The 26,667-nt window shown below is 36.7% G+C and overlaps 1 protein-coding gene and 1 pseudogene across 2 annotated transcripts in view; both read right to left on the reverse strand.

Moving 5' to 3' along the window:
- COL11A1 (collagen type XI alpha 1 chain) overlaps positions 1 to 25,867 on the reverse strand; it is a 224,562-nt gene extending 198,695 nt beyond the window's left edge. For both annotated transcript variants that reach the window (XM_042998029.1, XM_042998028.1), the window contains exons 1-4: positions 25,757 to 25,867; positions 23,820 to 23,919; positions 22,075 to 22,345; positions 17,733 to 17,930 (exon numbers count right to left, since the gene is read on the reverse strand). In XM_042998029.1, coding sequence (XP_042853963.1) covers positions 17,733 to 17,838 — 106 coding nt within the window. In that variant the 5' untranslated portion in view covers positions 17,839 to 17,930; positions 22,075 to 22,345; positions 23,820 to 23,919; positions 25,757 to 25,867. The remainder of the gene's footprint in view (positions 1 to 17,732; positions 17,931 to 22,074; positions 22,346 to 23,819; positions 23,920 to 25,756) is intronic.
- LOC102965446 lies at positions 9,939 to 10,483 on the reverse strand (annotated as a pseudogene).
- Positions 25,868 to 26,667: the final 800 nt, after the last annotated feature.

The raw sequence follows: 26,667 nt of genomic DNA on the forward strand, positions 1-26,667 counted from the left end.
CTTTATCCAGCAAGGCTGTCATTCAAAATAGAAGGAGAGATAAAAAGTTTCCCAGACACACAAAAATTAAAGGAGTTTGTGACCACTAAACCAGCCCTACAAGAAATGTTAAGGGGGACTCTCTGAATATTCACATATATAGATGGAGAACCATCTATCATGCTAATGGTCAACAAAAGAAAGCTGGAGTAGCCATACTTATATCAGACAATCTAGACTTTAAAATAAAGACTGTATCAAGAGATGCAGAAGGGCACTATATCATAATCAAGGGGTCAATCCACCAAGAAGACCTAACAATTGTAAATATTTATGGGCCAAATGTGGAGGCACCCAAATATATAAAACAATTAATCACAAACATAAAGAAACTCATTGACAGTTCTACCATAATAGCAGGAGACTTCAACACCCCACTCACAGCAAGGGACAGATCACCTAATCAAAAAATCAACAAGCAAACAATGGCTTTGAATGACACACTGGACCAGATGGACTTAACAGATATATTCAGAACATTTCATCCTAAAGCAGCAGAATATACATTCTTCTCCAGTGCACATGGAATGTTCTCCAAAATAGACCATATACTGGGACACAAATCAGCCCTCAACAAGTACAAGAAGATCGAGATAATACCATGCATATTTTCAGACCACAATGCTATGAAACTCAAAATCAACCACAAGAAAAAATTTGGAAAGGTAACAAATACTTGGAGACTGAAGAACATCCTACTAAAGAATGAATGGGTTAACCAATCAGTTAAAGAGGAATTTAAAAGGTATATGGAAGTCAATGAAAATGATAACCTCTGGGATGCAGCAAATGCGGTCATAAGAGGAAAATATATAGCAATCCAGGCCTTCCTAAAGAAGGAAGAAAGATCTTGGATACACAACCTAACCTTATGCCTTAAGGAGCTGGAGAAAGAACAGCAAATAAAATCTAAAACCAGCAGAAGACAGGAAATAATAAAGATTAGAGCAGAAATTAATGCTATCAAAACCAAAAAAAAAAACAAAAAAACAAAAAAAACAAAAAAAACCGGTAGAACAGTAGAACAGGTTAATGAAACCAGAAGCTGGTTCTTTGAAAGAAGTAACAAAATTGATAAACCACTAGTCAGTTTGATCAAAAAGAAAAAGGAAAGGATCCAAATAAATAAAATCAAGAATGAGAGAGGAGAGATAACAATGAACACGGCAGAAATACAAACAATAATAAGAGACTATTATGAGCAATTATATATATGCCAATAAAATGGGCCATCTGGAAGAAATGGACAAATTCCTAGAAACATATACACTACCAAAACTGAAACAAGAAGAAATGGAAAATTTGAACAGACCCATAACCAGTAAGGAAATTGAATTAGTAATCAAAAATCTGCCAAAACACAAGAGTCCAAGGCCAGATGGCTTTCCAGGGGAATTCTACCAAACAATTAAGGATGAGTTAACACCTATTCTCTTGAAGCTGTTCCAAAAAATAGAAATGGAAGGAAAACTTCCAAACTCTTTCTGTGATGCCAGCATTACCTTGAATCCAAAACCAGACAGAGACCCCACTGAAAAGGAGAACTATAGACCAATTACCCTGATGAACATGGATGCAAAAGTCCTCTACAAGGTATTAGCCAACCAACTCCAACAATACATTTAAAAAATCGTTCACCACAACCAAGTGGGATTTATACCTGGGATGCAGGGCTGGTTCAATATCTGCAAAACAATTAACATGATTCATCACATCAATAAAAGAAAGGACAAGAACCATATGATCCTCTCAATAGATGCAGAGAAAGCATTTGACAAAATACAACATCCTTTCTTGATAAAAACCCTCAAGAAAGTAGGGATAGAAGGAGCATACCTCAAGATCATGAGCCATATATGAAGGACCCAACACGAATATCATCCTCAAAGGGGAAAAACTGACAGCTTTCCCCCTAAGGTCAGGAACAAGTCAGGGATGCCCACTCTCCCACTGTTATTCAACTTAGTATTGGAAGTCTTAGCCTCTGCAATCAGACAACACAAAGAAATAAAAGGCATCCAAATCAGCCAGGAGGAGGTCAAACTTTCACTCTTCGCAAATGACATGATACTCTATATGGAAAACCCAAAAGATTCCACAAAAAACTGCTAGAATTGAAATCATGATTTCAGCAATGTTGCAGGATATAAAATCAATGCACAGAAATCGGTTGCATTCCTATACACCAACAATGAAGTGACAGAAAGGGAAAGCAAGTAATTGATCCCATTCACAGTTGCACAAAATAACCATAAAATACCTAGGAATAAATCTAACCAAAGAGGTGGAAAATCTATATGCTGAAAACTATAGACAGCTTATGAAAGAAATTGAAGACACCAAAAAATGGAAAAAGATTCCATGCTCCTGGATAGGAAGAACAGATATTGTTAAAATGTTGATACTACCCAAAGCAATCTACATATTCAGTGCAATCTCTATCAAAATAACACCATCATTCTTCACTGGGCTAGAACAAATAATCCTAAAAATGTGTGGAACCAGAAAAGATCCCGAATAGCCAAAGCAATCTTGAAAAAGAAAACCAAAGCAAGAGGCATCACAATCCCAGACCTCAAGCTGTACTAGAAAGCTGTAATCAAAACAGTATGGTACTGGCACATGAACATTCAGATCAATGGAACAGAGTAGAGAACCCAGAAATTGACCCACAAAAGTATGGGCAGCTAATTTCTGACAAAGCAGGAAAGAATATCCAATGGAATAAAGACAGTCTCTTCAGCAAGTGGTGCTGGGAAAACTGGACAGCGACATGCAGAAGAATGAACCTGGACAACTTTCTTGAACCTTGCACAAAAACTAAAAATGGATGAAAGACCTAAATGTAAGACAGGAAGCCATCAAAATCCTTGAGGAGAAAGCAGGCAAAAACCTGTTTGATCTTGGCCACAGAAACTTCTTACTCAACATATCTCTGGGGGCAAGGGAAACAAAAGCAAAAATGAACTATTGGGACCTCATCAAAATAAAAAGCTTCTGCACAGCGAAGGAAACAATCAGCAAAACTAAAAGGCAACCCACAGAATGGGAGAAGATATTTGTAAATGACATATCAGATAAAGGGTTAGTATCCAAAATCTATAAAAAACCTATCAAACTCAACATCCAAAAAACAAAAAATCCAGTGAAGAAATGGGCAAAAGACATGAATAGACACTTCTCCAAAGAAGACATCCAGATGGCCAACTGACACATGAAATAATGCTCAACATCACTCATCATCAGGCAAATGCAAATCAAAACCACAATGAGATACCACCTTATACCTGTCAGAATGACTAACATTAACAACTAAGGCAACAACAGATGTTGGAAAGGATGCAGAGAAAGAGGATCTCTTTTGCATTGCTGGTGGGAATGCAAGCTGGTGCAGCCACTCTGGAAAAGAGTATGAAGCTTCCTCAAAAAACTAAAAATAGAACTACCCTACGACCCAACAATTGCACTAGTAGGTATTTATCCAAGGGATACAGGTATGCTGTTTCGAAGGGACACATGCACCCCCATGTTTATAGCAGCACTATCAACAGTAGCCAAAGTATGGAAAGAGCCCAAATGTCCATTGAATGGATGAATGGATAAAGAAGATGTGGTATATATATATACAATGGAGTATTACTCAGCAATCAGAAAGAATGAAATCTTGCCATTTGCAACTCCAAGGATGGAACTGGAGGGTATTATGTTAAGTGAAATTAGTCAGAGAAAGATAAAAATCATATGACTTCAATCATGTGAGGAGTTTAAGAGACAAAACAGATGAACATAAGGAAAGGGAAACAAAAATAATATAAAAACAGGGAGGGGGAAAAAACAGAAGAAACTCATAAATATGGAGAACAAACTGAGGGTTGCTGGAGGAGCTGTGGGAGGGTGGATGGGCTAAATGGGTAAGGGGCACTAAGGAATCTACTCCTGAAATCATTGTTGCACCATATAGTAACTAATTTGGATGTAAATTTAAAAATAAATAAATAAATAAATAAATAAATAAATAAATAAATAAACTAGTAAAAAATTTTTAAAAAGTATTTAAAAATATAAAATAAATAAATAATAAAAATAAAAAATAATATCTAAAAGCACTATGTCCTTAAATTTTCAACTTTTTTCAACATCTTTTATAGTTCATGTGAGCACCACCCATGTTTCCCCAGAGTTAGAATTCTCTTGATTCCTGCTATCCATTTCTCCTGACCACTTTGGGAAATCTACTTACAAAAGAATAGAAGACTGAACAGGTTTCCAACTCTAAAGGTCCATCAGATATCATCCAGGAAGTTCCTTGACAGCTTATGCAATCAAATGAGTTTGAATCTGTATTTTCATGTTCACATTTCCATTATTACTCTATAGCGTAAACAGACATTAATACACTATCATTGGCATTTTCCCCTTTCAATAATTTCTTTTTGTATTGCAGAACTGTAAGTTAAATACAGCAACTGTGATGTGAGTTATTTAGTAAAAGTTTTGTTAACTAAAATTTAAATTAAAAAAATAAATAAAATAATTACACAGGTTTAAAAAAGTTTCAAAAACTAATATTTTAATGTCTGTCTTCTGATACTATTTCTACATTTATATCAACACATATATGCTACATACCAACCTTGTATTGCAAACAAACATGAAGTATTAGAAAATAAAACATATTGACCTAAATTTTCCCATATTAAAAAACATAGGTTTGGAAGTTCATCTTTAAGTGACTATGTGGCACAAATAATGTCAACAGAAATTACATAAATTTCCTATGTCCCAACATAGGTCTTTGTACCTGAAATGATCAGATTTTTTTTTCTGTATTCTATAATATAATATTTGTACTATAAAATGGGATAAGTAACTGTTTGAATACATTAATAAATTGTAAGCTTCTAAGATTTTGGTTGTAGAGCTTACACTTAAATATGCCTGGGTATGGGAAGTGTTTAGAGTTCCTTTTATCCCCAAGAGATTCTATAATAAACTTAAATGTTTTGTCATTTTAAACCTATATTTAGAGAGAGTATATATCCCTACAGAAAAAAAAATGAATAAAATTAATATAAGTATCTCAAGGCTCAAGTTTTTGTTGGGCTTCTTGGAAAAACTGTATCATTGCTATTCAAACAAAGAATAACATTAAATTGATAATGACATGAACAAAGACACATATAAAAGAGTAGCCTGTAGTTTTAGGAATTTTGAAGTTAATTTCATCAAAACCAGGCACCTAAAAAGACTAATGGTAATACCATTTCAGAAAACAGAAACCCAACAATCAAATGTAAATGTACTTCCTTACAATCTCACGAAAATACCAGCTTAAAAAATCAGTTACACAGTGAAATTCGAAATTGGATAGGCCAGGGTAAAAGAAATACAAAGTGAAATATTCTGAAGAAGAAGTAATGGAAAAAGTGTGACTCCCACCACAATCCATTGTACCCACATCCCACTATGGACTGTTCATTCTAATTCTGACCTACTCGGTGGTTGAAAGAAATGCATAAATCGCAGGATCCTAGCCTCGATTTAGCACTGATTCGAAATAACAAATAAATTTGCTTTGAATAACAGAATGTATGTGCATTTCCTTAACAACATTTAATATATTTATATGTAGTGTCTTTTAGGTCTTCACCTGCAAATATCACCCATCTACTTTCTAAGTAACCACAAGTCCCACATTATTTCTCTGTTAAACCAGGGAAACAAAATACAAACTCCCATTACCATTTGATGCAATTATAGTCTCTTAAAACAACTGGATCAATGTGCATGGTGTCCATCAAATAAGTAAAATGATTTACCAAGCGGATTTTTTTTATTTTAATTTTTTCTTTTATTTGAGAGAGATAGTGTGTGAATGAGCAGGGGAGAGGAGTGGAGAGGGAGAGAGAGAGAGAGAGAGAGAGACAAAGAGAGAGAGAGACAAAGAGAGAGGGAGAGAGAGAGAGAATCCTAAGCAGCCACCACGCTCAGCACAGAACCCAACAACATGCTTGATCCCATGATCCTGGGATCATGACCTAAGCAGAAATCAAGAGTCAGCCACTCAACTGACTGAGCCACCCAGGAGCCCCTACCAAGTGGAATTGAAGTGTCACATTGACTATGTCTAAAAATATGTAAAATAAAATTAAAAACTATGGAAATTATTTGGATAAGAATGGCTTAGATGCTACCCAAATACTTTAAGACAACATTTGTACTCCTTATACTCCAAAAATAACTAATTCTACATTTTGTATAGGGTCTTAAAATAAAATCTCTACCTTTAATTTAAATAAGTCATTACTTTTTATAAATGACAAATAGACTCATATGAGAAAAATAAATCGGTAAATGAAGGTTGAGGAGGCATGGATGTTAATATCAAGTAAGAAAGGTAGAAAGGCCTCAATTAGATGATGTCTGAGCAAAGTTTAGCAAGGCCGAAGAGGCTCCTCTGTCCTGATATTTTGACAGAAGAGCATTCTAAGCAAAAGGAATAACAAGTACAAAGAACCTGATGTAGGAGTTGCCCCAAATGGGAGGAGGTGGAGGAAATGCAAGGAGACAATTATGTCTTCAGCAAAGAAAATAAAAGCAGTCAGAGAAGTAAGGGTGAAGCAGGTTGGAGGCAGGTTGTATCGGTCCTGGGGATGTTCACGGAGTTTAGATTTTATTCCAAGTTAAGATGGAAACCTACTGGAAGTTAAGGGGAAGAGAGGAATAACCTGAATGAGTTCATTTTCCAGACCACTGTGGCTGTTGTGTTGAGAACCGACTACAGAAGGCACTACAGTGGAACAGACTGTGTAGAGAGCAGACAGGAAGCAACTTGCCACTCTCGAGGTGTAAAATTTTGTCAATTTTGCTGTTTTGGACTGAGAGATGAAGTACTGGGTCAGATGCTGGATATACTCTGAAAACATAGCAGACAGGGTTGCTGATGGGTTGGATACTGGAGTAGGAGAGAACAAGAGTCAAAGCTACTCAAGCATTTTAGTTTGAACATCATGACTGATTGTTTTGCCATTAGCTGACGTGGGAAAGATGGTGAGAGGAATGGGTTTCAGGAGTTCTGCAATTCAGTTTGGGGCATGCTAATTTTGAGATGACTTAATACATTCCACTGGAAATGGCTAAATAGGCAGTTGGGTATATGAGTCTAGAATTTAGGGAAAATATCTGGGGTAGAAATAAAACTTTGGGGGTGACAGCCTATTAACTTTATTTAAACTGTAATTAATTAATGACACTTATTTTATTTTTTTTTTAATTTTTTTAACGTTTATTTATTTTTGAGACAGAGAGAGGACAGAGTATGAACGGGGGAGGATCAGAGAGAGGGAGACACAGAATCGGAAGCAGGCTCCAGGCTCTGAGCTGAAATGACACTTATTTTAAAACTCTATTTGATATAACTTTCTGTGAAAGAAATCATTATGACTTAAAAAATGCTTATAATAGGGGCACTTGGGTGGCTCAGTTGGTTAAGCATCGAACTTCAGCTCAGGTCATGATCTTGCAGTCCATGAGTTCGAGCCCCATGTCGGGCTCTGTGCTAACAGTTCAGAGCCTGGAGCCTGCTTCAGATTCTGTGTCCCCCTCTCTCTCTGCTCCTCCCCCACTCATGGTCTAACTCTCTCTGTCTCTCAAAAGTAAATAAACATTAAAAATTGTTTTAAATGCTTATATTAAATATCTTATCCTCTCAATCTAAATAGAGATCTTGGTCCAATATATGAATCCTCAAAGACAACAACACCAACAACAACAAAAAACTACTTATAATTTATGTCCTAAAACATGCTATAATTTGGATAATAACAAGAATGATCACATTTAAGGTTTAAAAATGTCAGGCTCATCTTTGTCTTTTAACAAATTTTCTAAATATGTACACACATTTTGTTTAATGTATCCCCTTATAAAATAGGAAGATAATTCATTCATATATCTTTCAAGTTCATCATGGCCATAACTCTGTATCAAGTGTGACTGTACTAATTATCTTGGAGAACTTCAGGTGACTTTACAGTGAGCTGGCTATTCCAGAAATAGCATCAAGGCCCCAGTTCTCAGGTTGTCAGAAGACCCAATGGTTGCAGCCAAGTGGAACCAGCTAATATTGATAAATATCAAAGTATATACTGGCTTTGCCAACTTAGCCACCTCCTTGTATTTTTTTAATTAGTCACATGATTCTGTGCTATGCAGAAAAATCTATCCATACGGTCTTCTGTTATGTGGCCCTAGTCCATTGTCCTAACCACAGCACTCTCCTGATAACACACACGCCCCATGAGAATAGACACTGGCATGCTATCCTTGTAGTCAGGGCGCTTAACACTGATTGCACATAGAAGTGAGTCATTTAATTTTCACGGTTATTGAACACCTTAACCCTGAACTGTCTTGTATCATAAAAAACTTCTATGAAAATTGAAAGCAGAAATAATATCACAACTCTGAGGATGGCAAAGAAAAGAAGAAATGCCAGCTGAGAGGGTGATACTTAAAAAGTTTGGCATTTCTGATTTACAGTGGCCAAACCGATTAAAATGTTTATTATAAAACTAAAATAAAAGTTTCAATACAAGCATTTGACTTTAATGTTGAGAAAAGCAATATTTGCTAGTATTTAGTTTATTACATGCTATGGAGAGGAGGATTAGACAAAAGCATTATCTATATTACAATCAGCTGATCTATCAAATCAGTTTTTGCAGAGTCATTATTGTTGGGTAATTGAATATTTATCAAATGATCTGTACATAGCAGATAAATAACCTTTTACTTGACTTCCAGTACCCTGTTATACAAGCCAGACACATTCCCATTTTTGTGTGTATTTAATTTCTTGTTACAGAAGATCCATAAGCCCTTGGATGTGCATCAAAATTATCTGTGGAGCTTTATAAAACACCTATGTTTGGAATCCATACAAAATAAATCAAAATCCACAGGGATGGGACTACAAGTGATCCTAATGATTTTAGGATCCTAATGATTTTAGGACTATGGAATGGATAAGAACAGAATACAAAAAATATATAATATTCTTCCAAATTATCCAAAATCTATTGTATCCAAATAGATGTAACCACTATTAATCTTACTAGGCACTTGAAACTTTATATACTCCTTGCTTAAAGATGATACACATAATATAATAATTATAATACATGCATAATATGCAAATTACTTTCTAACCTGAAGAATGAGTGAACTAAAATAATCATGAAGCAATAAATATAGATAGGCTATTCTTTACAATAGTTACTAAGCAAAATCAGAAATTCCTAATAGCATACAAAACCGAGATAAAAGTTTCAAAATAAACATATGACAAGAATTTTCCCAATTATTACCTTAACAGATTGATACCACTCTTGGATTAAACTGTTTTGTTCACCAGCAAACAGTGAAACGATGATTTACATTGATGTCAAAGCAATAGTACCACTTCATATGGTGTTTCTATCAGAAAGGAAACTACAATTTTAGAGGTATTCTAGTGAATCAGTAACTTCAAATATGTAGAAGCAACCTTGGAGAGAATGTGGAAAAGTGTTCTTCAAATAAGGAAAGCTAGAGAGACATCCCAAGTCTTTGACTTACAGAGAAGTAAAGAAAGAGAAGATCTAATTACTGCTGACACGACATGAGGAAGTCACTTCACACCACTGTAATTTAACTAGATTTAACCTTGTTCCAGTCCACTGGGCAATGTAAGAAAGATAATTAATAATCTAAATAGTGACAATATTACATACTGTGCATTCTGGCATCTTGGCAGACACTGGGGACAGAAATAAAACTAAATCATAGTCATTACCCCTCAGCAACTCCTTACAGAAGGCTAACATATAAATGAGTAATTTTTAAAATAATGACCTTCTTTTGCAAATTATGTATCTTTTAGTTACATTCTTCCAGTCGATTACACTCCAAACAGCTTTTAGATAATCAGATCTGACACTTGTATAGTGAAGGTAATAAGCATACTACCATATACGTGTGTCCACGTATACTACCATATATGTGGAATAAGACCTGTTGTTCCTTGTGATGGATACTGATTGGAACAGGAAGCAATTTGTAAGTGTCCTTATTACTTAATGAAACCAAGCCAACCACAATCTGAACCTTGAATGCTAACAGACACAGCTGTCAACTTCTCCTTAAATAAGTCAAAGGAAGCAAAGTAACATTTGCTGGTTTCCAGCAACAGCCCTTTTTGTTCTCCACCATCATTAGGGCTTAGGTTTATTCTTGAAAGAGTGGTATGGCCTCCACCACTGAACTTTAATGCAGGCTGAAGAGCTACCTGAATTATAACATCACTTTATGCCAAATCCTCTTTATATTCCTCCTTGGTGGCAAATTATGCACACAATTGCCATGACGCTTACTGTCGTGCAGCTGCATGATTTTGTGCATTAATATTAGGCCCCTGGGCACTATAACCATAAGTCAGGGATGCTGTGTGCAAACATCAGAACACACCATGAAGTAAGCACGGACAAATGATCAAAAGCACGGGCTCTGGAGCAAGACTGTCTAGGTTCACATCCTGGGTCTATCACATAGGAGCTGTGTGACATCCGGCACGATAATTAACTTCTCTGTTTTTCAGTTCTTTCATGGATAAAATGGATATTTTAATATTAGCTTACTTCCAGGGCAGTTATCAAAAAGAAATGAGATTCTATATGAAATGTGCTGACAACAGGACCTGGTATGTAATAAGCATGCATTTAGTGTTACGTGGAGATATCAAATCTGATCTAAATCTTGAAGTAGAAGACATTTGCTAGGTGGAGGAGAAAAGAACAGATATTCCAGGGAAGGAGAATAGCACATTCTAAGCCAGAGGAGAATAAAGGCAAGAGATTTAAGATGGCTGAAGTGCAGGGTAAATGGGGGCAGGTTTGTGGCAGGTGGGAAATGGCTATTCATGAGCCTGTACGTACAGAGGGGTCCCATCGTGAAGGGCGCTCTATATCATGCCAAACCATTTGGACAACACATTTATCTCCAAAACCAGAGAAATATTTTGAAGACTCATCAGCATTCAAAAAGAAGAGTGACAGCTCATAGGTTGTGCACCACTGTCAGACTCAAAGAGAGAGGTCAGAGAAAATACCACTTGAATACACACGGCTCTTCTTTCTCTTCAGAGCTAAGAGCACGAAGTGCAAAAGTGCTTTAGAGTTTCTTATTAGCTTTGTCAGGAATTGCAACCACTGCTCTTTCTGGCAGTCATCCTTTGGGAAGTTGTTTGTGAACAGCTGAGTGAGGAAGGAAAGCCAACCACCTCACACAGTGGAAGGTTCACGCCTGTAAGCCCGGATGCCAGTTTACCAGTCAGACAGAGGAAGGAAGCTTCCACTGACACTCTATGCGCTCAAGTTCTATGAATAGGGACCTTCATTTGCCTGTACAGTACAGGGCCATTCAAGAGCAATTAAATTTGTTTAAAATAAGAAAGAAATGCTTTTTAAGGAAAAAAAGAAGGTTTGAAGGGATTGTAAAAGTTGATTGTGCTAAAGCACTTTTACACAGGTTTGTTTTAGTTCTCAATTGTCAAGTCGTATTTAAGCTGGTCTCTTACTCTGAAATATGATAACCTTTCTTTTCTCTGAGTTCTTTCTCCTAAATTAATAGCACTGTCTCTAATTCCATGCGCAGCAAGCAAAGAGTTTATTTTACCAGATAACAGTAGGTCTGGTGATCAGCCAATGTCTAAAGAACCACTAGCCAAGTCAGTAGTAGGCCAAAGACTGCAACCGATAGATACTACTCGCTAAATCACTTTAAAATCAACTTTCATCTTTCCCGGCTAGTATTATTCAGGTTGAGTTTGGAGACAACGGAAAATAGGGGGGAAAAGCCTATAAAAATAAAATCACATTAGGGTTTTGCAAGAAAAAGAAATACATATGTCAGACGCATTATAATAAAGAAGGCTAAAACTAAACTTTATGAAAAAAACTAAAACTTTATGTTCTGAATTAAACTGCAAGAGATGTGGGAAGAAGAAAGTCCAAATTTTGGAAAGTCATTATAGTATACCAAAAGCTACACTGAAATCTACATTTAAAGTGAGAGAATTTAGGGAACACTGCAACTTTTTTATACCATCTGTGTATACCTCTCTTTCTTCTTTGCTAAGGGACAAAACTTCAATGGTCTAAAACAAAGTTTGGTTTCCTCTCACCACTCCCAACTCAGGTCACATTTCCCCAGTATCAAATGAGGGAAGTGGAGGAGAAAAAGCAGAAATGCAGATCAGCTCTCAGCCCCCACTCTGCAGTTGCCTTGAATTCCTAATGATTACACCAACTGCCTCTATTTCTCCAAAGGTAGGAGGAAAAGAAAAGTATGTTTAGGATACAATAGAATTCTGGCTTTTGAATACCTAAGTATAATCATTAAAAATGATATAAAGTGATGGGGAGAGCTCAGTACTTATAAGAACCCTGTATTCATAAAAATTGTTAGAGTTGATCATGAATATAAATATTTAGCTTCCACAGTATCTTCTTCAGGACGCTAAGGACATGTACTGCTTTTTCCCTAAAGATAGGAAAACTCTTTATTTGATGGAAAAGCTAGCCCTACCATTATTGTTGCCAGCACAACAAATATTGTGGCAACCTTTTAAGAGTGTCTACTTCTATGTAGATTAACTGTCCATTTATTCATGAGATATAAGTTGTTTACGTAGTCTCAGATGGTTTAACAATCCAAAAGGAAAATTAATTAGAATTTGCACTACTAAGTGCTCTCCTATTTTTCCCCAATGTTTGCCACTTGTTCAGAAAAAGATTATTATACAAGCAAGTCATAGCAAGTAATAATCAATTCATTATCTGATTTAGTAATAAAACCCTATATATATATTTATATATAATATATACATAATATATATATAATATATATACATAATATATAATACAGCCAATCTATAAGAAACTTGAAAGACACAGAAATTTGACAGTATTTGCAATAAATATAGAGATATATTATTAAATATATTATTTGAAATGCCTGGTCCTCCATTAACAACTTTAGAGTGGATAAAAAACTCACATTCCTAATCCAGCAATGAACGTACACGAAAGATATTTTACAAACTATTATGCTTTCTACTCTGATACCAATAATCTTACAGAATCACGTAATCAGGTATATTAACAATACAAATTATCAAAAATTACCTTCCTCCAAACTTAAGAAACTGAGAAATTTTTAAATGCATTCTATAACTCAATTTCCTATCTGATTTTCTTCAATTTCTTTAATTGAATCCACCTTCTCACTAAATCTAAACTCCAATATGTTCGTTTAAGCAATATTTGGTCGTTCCATAAAGTCTCAGATCACTATTATTTTGAGATATTTTTGTCACTATTGCTGACCTTCACTCTACTTAGAAAAACACTGAACATTATAAAATGTTTTTTTTTATTTTTTATGAGAAAGAGCATTCAGCTAATAACTTTTCTATGATTTAGTTTCCTCATTAGTAAAGCAAGAAGGGAGTAAAGAGAAACAATCTCTACAGTAATGTCTATCTCTAGCATTCTCTTTTAAAAAATCTTATCTAAACACCTTTTCTTCCCTTGAAAAATTCATCTTTTTATGACACACTCTCAACCAAGCTTGATTTGAGTTCATTCATTATCAGTAAATACACAATGCTTCAATAAATTAAGCAGAGTGAAGAGAGTTTTTTCAGAAAAAAAGCAAATTTCTAGAAAAGAAAGGTGACTACTTAGTTTAGGGAGTTTTTTGTTTGTTATTGGGGGTTTCTTTTGGTCAGAAATCCTACCCAAAAATCTGAAAAGAGATTCATGTTTGCCTTGCTATATTTTAGGGATAACTTAACTTGAATAATATGCTCCTTCTATGTTACTCACCCTGAAGTGAACATAGAACCCAAAAAATTAATTAAATAAATTGTAAGCAATCATACTACCTAGGTGTATATATTTCTCATTTGCACTTCACAATTGTCTTAACAAATATGAAAATACCTCTTACAGAGTAATTTTTATAAAGTAGAGACTCAGGTGTTTATTATGAAGTAAATTGTCACTTAAGAGATTAACAAACTTAATTTCAAAACTAATAGACAATTTTGTGATGGTGTCCATGTTTAATTGAATATATATGTGCCCCTTAATCTGTGTAAAACAAGCAGGAAGATGCTTCTCATAAGACACCTAATTTTCTTTATTGTTTCTCTATTATAGACTTTGTCAATTTTTATTTAAAAAACAAGAGGAAAGACAATATAAATAATCCTAGCAGGCACTGCATGTGTTGTCAGAAGTATATCTGATCTTTTAACTGATTTCTGATTAAGTAGCCACAGTGGCAAACTTGATCTCTTTACAAAGTTGGATTAGCACATACCCTGGAAGCCAGCACCATTTCACCTGCTGATCCTGGGCACTCAAAACACTCCAGGAAAGCTCACTACCAATTGTTAACTAGCTTTGAAAGTCCTTTATAAAATTAATCAACTTTTTGCAAGGCACAGTATTGGCTTAACCACCAAAGTTTGAATACCATTTTAATTAGTGAAAATGATTCAATTACATACTATTTTTCTCAGTATTCAATTATAGCTTAACCCTTTTTTAAACCCTTAAAACCATCACTCTTAACACAATCACAGCATAGTCACTATAAATTCCAGGTAAATCTCAGGTCCTATCTATGATAAACAATGGCCTAATTGATAAAAAAAAATCCATAAATTTCTGAGATAAAACATTTATGTCAACCACAGGAAAATATATGAGACATAAAATTGAAGTTGATGCAAGTGAATATATTATAAAAATAACACTCTTATATTAAATCATAATAAATGCTAAAAATCTTTAATAAGCATGTGAAAGATGACCAAGTTACAGAGTTTGGATTTGCAAAGTAAAATAATATGATTCTGTATGAGATTATAAATTTTCTTTTAATCCATTCACTCCAAAAACTATTCTTTGTAAGGTAGATGCTTTAGGATCCTAACTATACTTTCTTTAGAGTCTAATTTATTGGCAACCCAGAAATTTTTAAGGCTTTAATGTTTTAAATCCAAGAAATGCAAATTTTAGATGAAAATAGGCTGTTTTAAATTACCTTTTGATTTAGCAACCAAATCGCACCATTTCATTTTAGTGACATCAATAAGTTATAGCATATAATACCTTTATTTAGAAACTGGAATGAAATAATATTCATTGTTACTTCAACTGCAAATCTGATGGCTAGTATAAGAACTGGACACTGGGTTTATATTTCCCTTGTGTGATGATTCAGACCAATGTTTTCTTTTTAAACATTAGGATACTATTACTTCCTTTATGAAGTTTATTAAGTGGCAAAATGCCTTCAAGAGTACATTTGTAAATATGTAGCTTCCCACTAGGTAGTAAGCACCTAGCAACTTGATGACACAAATACCAAATCTTACAGTATGACTATACACTCTTGTAACTTTTGAGACATTTCATCAGAAATGACAAATAAAAACAACACATGATCCTTAAACTTTGCTATTTCTCACATTACTTGGTCTTATAATAATAGTAAAGGTTCTTTTTCCACCATTTACTTGACATGGAACTGAAATGTTTATTTAAAAGTGTTTCACATCTGAAGCTAGATTGAAAAGAGCCAATTTATGCAACCCAAGTGTAGAAATTTGATCTTTCTAATATCCTTAGAGCTTTAAGGAAGGCCAAATGTGGAAAATAAGACAGAAATATCTTCAGTGAAATAATCCTTGAATGCCTACAATGGTGTCTCCTGAGTTTATATTTCATCTGTCTTCATTGAAGAAACTCTTGGTTTCTATATTTTTAAATTCAGAGCTGCCATTATGGTACATTTGTCCATATGTGTGTGTAACAAGTTGAGAAAGAAGGAGTATATCTGTTCTTTCTTAATCGAGTGTCCTTTTCCAGAATCACTGTAGTCAAAAGGATTTTAAGAGGCCTATGTGCTGAGGCAGATGCTAAATTCCAAATAAATTCCAAATAAATTCCAAATAAAACCAGCAGAGGGCAGAACAGCGAACAGAAATGACCAACCCAGCTGGTGACCAGGTACCAAAGGTAAAAAGCAAACTTTTGATGGATTCCACTCTCAAAGACTCTATTTATCCTTAAAAATGTTTAAATGAATGCATCAGAATAATTAGCATAACTCGTATCAAAATTTAAGCACAGTCCTAAGGAGGCTCTGGCTGTATTTACCAGTTAAAGTCAAGCAGAAGAATAATCAACCACAGCCTGCCACTCAGGAAGGTGAACACCACTAAGCTTGGGGAAGGAACACAGACCTGGTGTGCCAGAGTTCGGCCTCCGGGAGCGCTAATTCCCATTAAGGAGGGCTCAGATCTTGGCATCTACCAGGGCCAGACTCAGGTTTCTGCTAAAGCCTGCGCATTTGGGGTTGACAACTTCTTTCTCCCTCGGCCAATCCTCGCCACCCTTCTTCCTACCCCCCACTTCTCTGTGCACTCCTGACAAAGCTTGCTTTTCTACTCTAAGCTGTTCGGGCTCTGTTAACTCCAAAGGCGTTTGCCCGCCAGTCGTGTCTACAGCACCTAACGGACCGCTCCAGCCAGATGCCTTTGCGGGAAAGGGCGGGGGAAGGGGAGGGAGGAGGCGGAGGGGAGGAGTGAAGTCGCTCTCCCTCCTTGGGTACTGACAGGGCTGCAGTCTTCCGAGCAGGTCTGGTCATTGAATATTTGGTGGTGCCACGTAGGAACTTTTCCTTACCTCTCCCCTCCCACCCCATCTCAGGCCCCCTCCTCTTCCCTCCCAATCCCTGTTCCTCCTCTCCCACCCCATTTGCTTGGCGAGTTTCATCATTCTCCAAGAGAACTGCGAGTCCAACCTGCAAGAAGAAGTGGGGGGGGGGGGCGCGAGGTGGGGGTCAAAGTGGAGAGGAGTGGACTGAGATTCAGGGATAAGTGTTCCCCCCATCTTCAACCCGTTCTTTACAACCTGCCAATTTTTTTCCCACTTAAAATCTCTCCAAAACGCCACCCACACCCACACCCACACCCACACCCACCCACCCACCAACACACACACACGGTGTTCTCAGTCTTCTAGATTCATCACCTCTGCTTTCTCTTACATCCCTAAAAGTAAAAGAGCCTGTTTCTCACTTTGTTCCACACAAAGAACTTTATCAAGGTTCATTTTATACCCTTTCTCTATATTCCAGCTCACCCTTAAAGAGATACTTCCATTAGTTAGAATCTGAAGAAACCAGAAGATGTGTTCCAAGGGCAATCTAGGGACTAGTCCTCAAACAAAAGCTCTGCACAACTGCCCTTGTGTTCAAGGTAATATTTTTCCTCTTTTCAAAGACGCTGGAAAGTGGTGAAGGGCATTTCAGCAGGCTCTGTGCTGACAGATCTTTTTTCCTGCTACCTCTTCTCCCATTACTGTCCCGCCTACATCCATCTCTCTCTCCAGCCTTCACTTCAACCTGGTGGCAGCTACAATCTGGATTTTATTTAGGAGAATTGTTTTTTTTGGGGGGTAGGGCTTGGGAGGGTGGGGGGAGGAATGGCGGGGGAGGAAGGGTGAAGAGGGGGAGGGGCACAGAATGACAAAGACCGACGGCAATCTCCCACCTCCCCAAAACCACTTTTTTCTTACCTCCTCTGACCTCACTAGCCTGGAAGAGGAAAGTCAGTGCGAGGGTTGTTATGGTGAAATTCCAGAGCCACCGTTTCGTTTTCCACCTAGAGGACCACCGCTCCATCTCCGAGCCCCGCACTCAACCGTGAACTCAGCCCTCGAAATTGCGATTGCAGACCAACTTCGTCCCTTCCCAGGTATCGTCGGGGATGTTTGCTACACAGCCATTGAGGAGGGAGAGGGGGGAAAAGTCAAAGGGCTTTTTCTTTAAAATTCGATGGTTGGCCTCCTTCCTGTGTCTCGCCCCCTCCTCTCCCTCTCGGTTGGCCCCGCCGGCCGGGACCCTCCGATCCGTCCTCCGCGGGGCCCTGCCTTCAGACTGAAGGCAGATAAGGGGCTTCAACCGAAAATCTGAGAGGACTGCGTGCCCCTAAAGGCTTCATGCCGTCAGTGGGCCGGACGAGAGGCTCCGGGCAGCCCCCTCCTCCGCCCACTCCCCTCCCGCGCCCCCCTTACCCCGAGCGAAACTGACAAGCCGGTTGAGGGTCAGACCCAATCACACGCCTCTCGGGCGGCCCCGAGCCCGCCCCCCTCTCCTCCAGCCCAAGAATCAGGACTCCTGGCAAGCCCAGCCCACCAACCACCCCCCATCTCCCGTCGCCTCTCCTCCCTCCTCTCCTACCCAAATCCCAGAGAAGAAATGGGAGGGAGTTACGCGGGACGCGTGCTTGGCTCCAGCACTTTGGGAATGAAAGGAATTGCAGGAGAGCCCCGGAGCCCACAGAGTTTTCAAGGAGCTTCTGTATTCAATAAAAACAGCTACTTGTCTACTTGCACCCGTCTGTTAGCCTCTCGTTCGTCGGCGGGGGAGGGGAGGAGCCCAGCGTCTGATTTGCCACACCGCTGGAGTTCTGGGCTGGCAGCCGTAACCTTATCCTTGTGCAAAAATCTGCTTCTTATAGCAGACGTGGAACCGGAGGATACATTGCTTTGCCCGCTCCGAAAAGTATTTTTATTTTTATTTTATTTTATTTTTTGTGTCTTTAAACTGAGAGTTAGAAGGGATGAAGGTGAGATGGAGGGACCCAGAAGGTCAAAACACTTGATCTTATAGGGAAGCTGTCCTTGGAGATCTGAAACTGACAAGTTTCTCTCTTAAATGTTTAAATTCTGCACTAGCTTCATTCAGTCTCGTCTCTTAAAGAGCTGAACTGTACCCTGAAACAGGAGGAGAAAGATGTATGGGAGCTGACATTGAGGGGGTGAGTAATTTCATTTTCCAGCTGATTCTGACATGATCCCGGATGAGGGGGCAAGGCTGAGGAGAAAAGACCAGGAAAGCATCTAACAAGAGATCTCCAAGCATTTAGGCCCACAGCGCCTGTAAAGGGCCTCAGAAGCTGACAACATGGTCACTCCACAGTGAAAATAGTAAGAGGCAGGTTTCTAAATTCCTTCCACTCACTCTTCCTCAAAGTAACCCACTTAAATCTGGAATATAGATTCCTTGGTCATTTTTTCCAAGTTTAAATTATTCCCTCCTGTTGGCTCCTTTTTGTTCCTTAATATTTCCTGAGATGTGCCTTTCAAAAATTGTCTGGAACAGAGCCCAACAAGGTAGCCAGCATACATTAGGCGCTCAGTAGAGATGGGCTGAGTGAATGGATACATTTTCCTGTTTGTTGACCAAGACTGGGAGCTTTGACCAAGACCTATGCTGAGTATTTAAGACATTTCAGTGCTTAAATTCTCAGTTAAGTTTATGAGGTGCATATGTCCACCGATCTCTAGGAGACTAGTTTTCTGTTAGTTATCAAAATATAGCTCTTGATCCATCATATTAATCAGACAATCCATTTATGTGGTTTAAAAGTTGGAAGGAAGGTCTTCAGAGACTAGTGGAGGCCCAAGATGGAATTAACAACATACATGAGGCATACAAAATGAGGCAACTAAAAAGTACCTTCAACATGACTGTCACCTTCTGTGACAAAGATTCATTCCCACATCAAGAAGTTAACCTCTTAGGTAACAGGTAAAAATAAAAACCTCACTTTATATTAGTAATGCTGTTGGCAGAATGTTTGGGATGACTTATATGAGCTGCAGAGAAATATCACCAACTAGCTTTTCAGAATCCAACCTCAAGTTATTAATACAATTTCATAAAATGATTGAATATCATATTGTGTTTAAATGTGGAAAGTACAATTACTAATTAAGAACCTTATGATGGAAATATAGGTCAATTTACCACCTTAATTATCCTTCATTTTCTGAAAATGAAAAATGTGTTTGCATTTTCAGTTTCCAAACTTTCTGAAACATGATTTTTCTGTTCAAAACTTTGTATATTTATGAACTTATTTTATAGGCTTTCTCCTAGATGTGAAAGAGAAAAATTAATACAAAGTTTAGAAACACATATTTGTGAGGCTGCCAGAATCCTAAATAAACTCAATATCCAGAGATAGATAGTTACAGTGCTTGCAGCAACATGTATGAATGGTATTCCAAATTGTTTCTTAATAGCTCCCCTGATTTACTGAGAATTCCATGGGCTGATACTGTTCTAGAAGGTGAGAAATGATGCAGTCAGTCTAGTAAGCCCCACCTTCTGGTCACATCTCAGGCCTTCTCACTGGGGTGAAAGGGTCCTTTCAGGCAAAGTGTCTTGGGTAAATAGAGTTATTACTACTTTATGCTTTCTGTACTCTGTGGTCTAAATTCCTCTGGCCAAGGCCCAGCTAGGCATAACCTGGGTCTGAATTAATGCCTCTGGAAGGAAATACAGTATATTCATGGTAACGAGTAGGTAATTATGTCTAACTCCTCTAGTCTGTAGACAGCTGCCAGACCTAGAGCCTCCCAAGAGCCAGCTCATAGATTTACAGGAGATAAATTCAACAAAAGGAAGAACAACACTAAGCAACAAAGGGAACAGAAGGAAGCTGGGAGACACATATCTTACCACCTTCAACTTCTCAACAGATAACTTCCTGGGGCATCATTTCCTAGGTCACCTTTCAGCTGGTCCTTGCTGTTTATACGTAGATTCAGAATGTAACAGAATACGACAGTTTTCCTGACCTAGGTCTTTAATTTGGAGCACAATTAGCTATATGACATTTCTTATCTTGCCACATTAGAAAACAATGTTTGGAGATGTTTGTTCAGCTTTGTAGAATTTGTTCTGATTGTAAGCCTTCAACAACAAGATGGAAACAGTTTAGAGAAAAAAAATAGTCACTTCTTGGAGCAGTTGGTTGGCTCAGTCCATTAAGCATTTGACTCGGCTTCAGCTCAGGTCATCATGATCTCACAAAGTTGAAATCCTTGAGATCAAGCCCCGTGTCAGGCTCTGCTTACAGCATGGAGTCTGCTCAGGATTCTCTCTCCCCCTCTCTCTCTGTCCCTCCCCCACTTGCATATGCACACACTCTCTCACTCTCTCTCAAAATAAATAAATAAACTTTAAAAAAATTAGTCACTTCTTTTGTAGCAGTATTTTAGGTTGACTTGCCATGGTGGCTTCTCAGAGAAACTAGGATAATAATTTGAAAACTGAGAAGTCAGATTAGGGGAATTTAAAATTTCTAAACAATCTTCAGTGTTCATAGAGCTTTAGTAAACAATGTGACAAGTTCATAGATCTCCCTTAATATCTTCACAAATATCTAGGAATCCAGAAATACAGATTGAGAGCCAATGTTTTAATTATGGAGACCTCAGTAACCAAATTGGACTGAAGAAACCTTGTCCAGACCTGGATGCCGGTAATACAAATAGTCATAAAGTATTGGAGGTAGAGAGGACTCTATATAATAAGACCTAAATCATTACAGGTACAATTAGGGGAAAGAAGAAATAGATGAAATAGCAAGATTTCAGAAAATGTGCATCATCTTTTAAATCATTTGGCATTCATTCCTCTTTTCTCATACTTATGTTTTATTCTATTTTTGTTACATACAACACAGATATGGATGTATGTAATAAATATTATATATAAAATATGCATATATATGTGCCTAGTATATGTATATACATTTTCTCCAAACATTTTACTATAACTAAAACTATTGCATCAAATTTTACTTATTGAATGAGAAATTATTACGGGGGTGGGAAACTCTTGCACACATCAGAAATACTTAAAATGTTTAAAAGAGAATTGCTGTTGAATATAATCCCTCTCTTACTGTGCCTAATGGTTTGTCTTTCTTGCCCTTTTTTGAACTTAGGTCAATTATTTTAAGAAAGAAATGACTAAGCAGTTTGACATTTATTTTACAGTTTTTCTAATACATGAGTGGTTAAAAATTAGGCTCTGTTTAAAAATGGTGTTAGTCCCTCTTACCTCACAGATGAGCCATTGTACTGCAGAAAGTGGGGGTGGGGAGAGGACAGGAAAGTTTATTTCCATAGTCCATCCTAGCTCACAAGTACCCCATAGTGATGACTGGGTGTTTTTTGGCACCTTTCCTGTGAAATAACTTACAGAACTTCAGAGAAATCCAAATTTAGCCCAATTTCCATGATAAAACAGAATCTTCAGATGAAAAGTTTGGTCTGTTGGAGTGGTGAAGGAGCCAGCTCAGAAATGACAGACCCATCCTGTTTAAAATAACCTAAAGAAACAAAATGTAATGAGCCCACAACAAGCAAAGAATATGGACTCATACATTCATGTGGTTCTCTCTTAAAAATATCTTTTAGTTAGCTATACTCGTTATCATAGTTCTTTTTCATAATTGTCCAAAGTATAGAAAAGGAATGAGAAATGAATGATTCAGGATAAAAACTTGGATATTTTTTGGACCTTTGTCGAGATATTTTTACTCTCTGTATCTTTTTTCTTCTTTATAGAATAGATTTGGCATTTGCTAAGCTCCTGTGTGTCAGCAAAAATATAACATGACTTTTTACAAAGTGGTACAGGACAGCATCAACATCTCTATCAGTAGAAGGAGAAGATGGGGTTTAAACATTTTCATGAACCATGAATCATGGCCAAAGTAAGTATCACAACAATAATATATGCCAATGACGTTTCAATGTATATGGCATCCCAACTATCATTTGAATAGTAATCATCTTGATTCACACTAGCTGTTCCTAATAAAGTAAGGTTGCTGAAGGTAAGAGTTTTAACTTCTTTAAAGGGATTATTTCCTGGGGCACCTAGGTGGCTCAGTAGGTTGAGCCTTCATCTCTAGATTTCGGCTCAGGTCATGATCTGTTCCTGAGATCGAGCTACACCTTGGGCTTCTCACTGACAGCATGGAGCCTGCTTGGGATTCTCTCTCTCTCCCTGTCCCTCAAAATAAATAAACATTTTTCTTAAAAAAGAGTTTATTTCCTCTTAAGAATTTACTCATACAAATAGTTTTTTTTAACAGTTATCATTTCATAGGATAAATAACAAAAGGAACAAAAATGACCAAATATATCATTGAGCTTTCTAAAATAAGTAGACTACTTTCTTCCACCTCTACCCTGTCTTCACAGAGTGATCTACCCACTGGCATTTGTCAGTATTTTTGACTTAAAATGATTATTGTTTCCAGACAGCCATATGTAATCTGTTTTGTGCCTCCACCATTTGTACCAATTCATTTCATTTTGGAACCAAATGCATGTGCTTTGGAAAATGAAGACTCACATAAAACAGATTTCTGAATTATATACAATATTTCTCTTATTTTTATATGACAGTCTTATACATTCTCTTGATGCAACAGCAAATGCCAAATACAAGATTTAAGGCTGGTAAATATGGTTAAATATCAAAATAGATCTGATTTTTAAAACATCTGTGATGAATAACTCCAACTTAATTTGTTTTGCAGATTCTTAGTGTTTAATAACCTTCCCAATATTACATTTTCTGCCAGTACTGGTATGGTCAAATTATTGCACATTCAGATGCTGGACAAACAATAGATCCTATTTCAAAAGTGTTCACAGTGTAATCTGTAAAGACGGGAAAATCACATATGGATTTAAATGGTTGCAAAAAAAAGCAGTATTTTATATGAAGTTATGCTTTTAAGAGCAAAACATCTTTGTCACTATAATAACTTTTTTATTTAAAGTTCTTACTTCATTGTTGTTGGTCTTCATAAAATCTTCATGAGGTAGGAATGTGGCAATTTTAATAACTTCATTTTAAGGATGAGGCTAGGCATACTCAAAGTTCAAGCTAGGAACACAGAAACAGAATGTGTGAAAAACATTTTATTTCAAACTTCTGCTCTCATTATTACTTCTTTCTTTATAAATAATGCATTTCTATAATACACATATTTTTGTATTTTGTAGCAGGCACATTATTTTTCTTATAGATTAACCATTAAAATGAATAAAATTCGCAGTACTACAAATCTTAAAACAATGAAAGTTAATGTTACTGACCTTATTTATAGCCTTAAAAAATCTATAAATCTAATTAAAGACATATCTTTGACTACATTTCTAAGAAATAAAAAAACTGTTCTTAAAGATAAATGAAGATAAGTTCTGTTTATCCCAATGCCAACTTTCAAGTTTTACTTTCTTTTGGGATTTTAAAATCATTCTATAACTGTATATGCTTCTGTAGACAGGAAACATTACTGACGTTAACCTTAAGTCATTTTATACTTTCCAAGAAGAGAAAAGATAAAAGCATTCAATATGTTAAAAAGAAGAAATATCATAATTACATCAATATTCTGTAAATGCATGGAACATCTTGAAAGTTTTAAGTATTAGTTAAGAACTTCTAACCCAAAATTTTAAAAATTTCAGGTAGAAGATATTTCAAGCCTTAGATAAATATTTCCTTCTAGACTACACATTAACTTCTAGACTACACACATTCATTCTACGTTGTATCTTGAACATCTTGGTTTCCTCTTCTCATTGAACTCTGTATGCTTTTGTTGATGCTTACCTTAATCGTGTGCTTTAATTCTGTTTAAAACACAAAAGATCCTGTTTAAGTGATTTGTCCATTATTTTAAAGCATTGGAACTTTAGATATGAGTCACTATTATTCCTGAGACCCAAGCTGGGTTGGACCCCCAGGAACATACTGGCAATACCATGGAGCTCTAACCAAACTGGAAGGAAGGGCAAACACCAGTGCCATTGATGAAACAAGATTTTTGAGGTGTGGACAATCAAAACAAAGTATGACATATTCCTTGAGGGACAGTTTACTGGAATATTCTACTAAATTAATGTTAAAACTTCACAAGATCCATTCTGCTGATATAGGTCCCATCAAGCTTAGATCTCTTCATTTCTACCATTTCATGATAATAAGGATCCTGTAGGGTTTGTGTCTAAGCTCCCATGAACTTTGATGTCAACAACCAACCAGCACTGCTTCCTGTAGTCACCATTGTATTCTCTTGTTGTTTCTACCCAATAATTCTGAAGCAGGACATTTAATTAAATTTTGAAAAATGGGTAAGAATGAAAGAAGGAAAATGTCAACAAATTCATATAAGCAATTTTAAATCATTGCTGACAAATAAATTTTTTAACTCATATGTAAACATACTTATATTGTAATGCAAATACAGACCAGCAAAAATAGTGCCATAAGTTATTCTCAAAAATATGTCATATATATGGAAAATGATTTCACAAGTATTTGAATGGAATATTGGCCTAAATCCTAGAACTTTACATTAGGGTAAAGAAAGAAAAATCTGTTAATGAGTCAATTAATTAGGAAATCAGGCATCTTACTTTGGGAACAAACTGTCACTTAAGAGAAAGTGATTTTTTTTTCCAAAATCTACATTCTTTAGTACTGTTTTAAATGGATCTCTATTTGAGATTATCATTTACATAAAAATTATGTAGTGATCAGAAATGTTTTAAATACACACACACACACACACACACACACCTTGGTAGTTCAAATGAATCACTTAATGAAATGTAAACATTATCCAGAGATTTTGTGATTGATATTATAGTGTTCTGAACAAATATGCACTGGCTTATTTAGTCTCTGACTATAGACAAAGAAAGATACTACTTACTGTTTATTGAAAACCTGGCTCAGTCTTCACCACTCTTGTCTTTAGCAATATTCCTGGGGACTATTCACAAAGAATGCCTATCCGGCCTATTATTCTCATAGCCTGTGGACATCTTTGAGTCCATTTATATTCCAAATCTATTACTAAGATATTTTCCTGAATCTTGTAGTTCCAGAGAAATTTATTCCTCAGAATTTCAGGGCCTAGGACAGGGATAAAAGGTTGAGTATTTTTGCAAGAAAAGCAATCAGCATTTGAGAAAATTAAGTATCTTGACGGAGGATTCCAGGGTACTAGAAGAAAAGAGATGAGGAGAAAACATAATGGAAACAGGAAAAAATAGACATTTAGCAATCATTATAAGTGAGAAGTGTTGAAAAAAGGGAGAGTTGTCTCAGAAAATGTTTTAAGAAGGGGCGCCTGGGTGACTCAGCTGGTTAAGCATCCGACTTCGGCTCAGGTCATGATCTCATGGGGCTCGTGGGTTCAAGCCCCATGTGGGGCTCTGTGCTTACAGCTCAGAGCCTGGAACCTGCTTCATATGTATTCTATTTCCCTCTCTGTTCCTCCCCTGCTCATGCTCTCTCTCTCTCTCTCTCTCTCTCTCAAATTAAAAAAAAAAAAAAAAATGGAAAAAAAAGAAAATGCCTTAAGAAGTGTTACTCCATGATGCATTTTCTTACACACTCCTTTCTCCTTATTTTTTTTTTAAGAAATTGGGTGACTTATAAACAAAATTTATTTCTCATTGTTCTGGTGCCTGGGAAGTGTAAGATCAAGGTGCCATCAGATTTAGTGTCCAATGAGGACCTACTTCCTGTTCATACATGACTGTCTTTTTGACTATAACTTTACATGACAGAGAGGCAAGGTAGCTCTCTGAAACCTCTAAGAGCACTAATCTCATTGAT

Source organism: Panthera tigris, chromosome C1, assembly GCF_018350195.1.
Source record: "Panthera tigris isolate Pti1 chromosome C1, P.tigris_Pti1_mat1.1, whole genome shotgun sequence".
NCBI classification, from domain to species: Eukaryota; Metazoa; Chordata; class Mammalia; order Carnivora; family Felidae; genus Panthera; species Panthera tigris.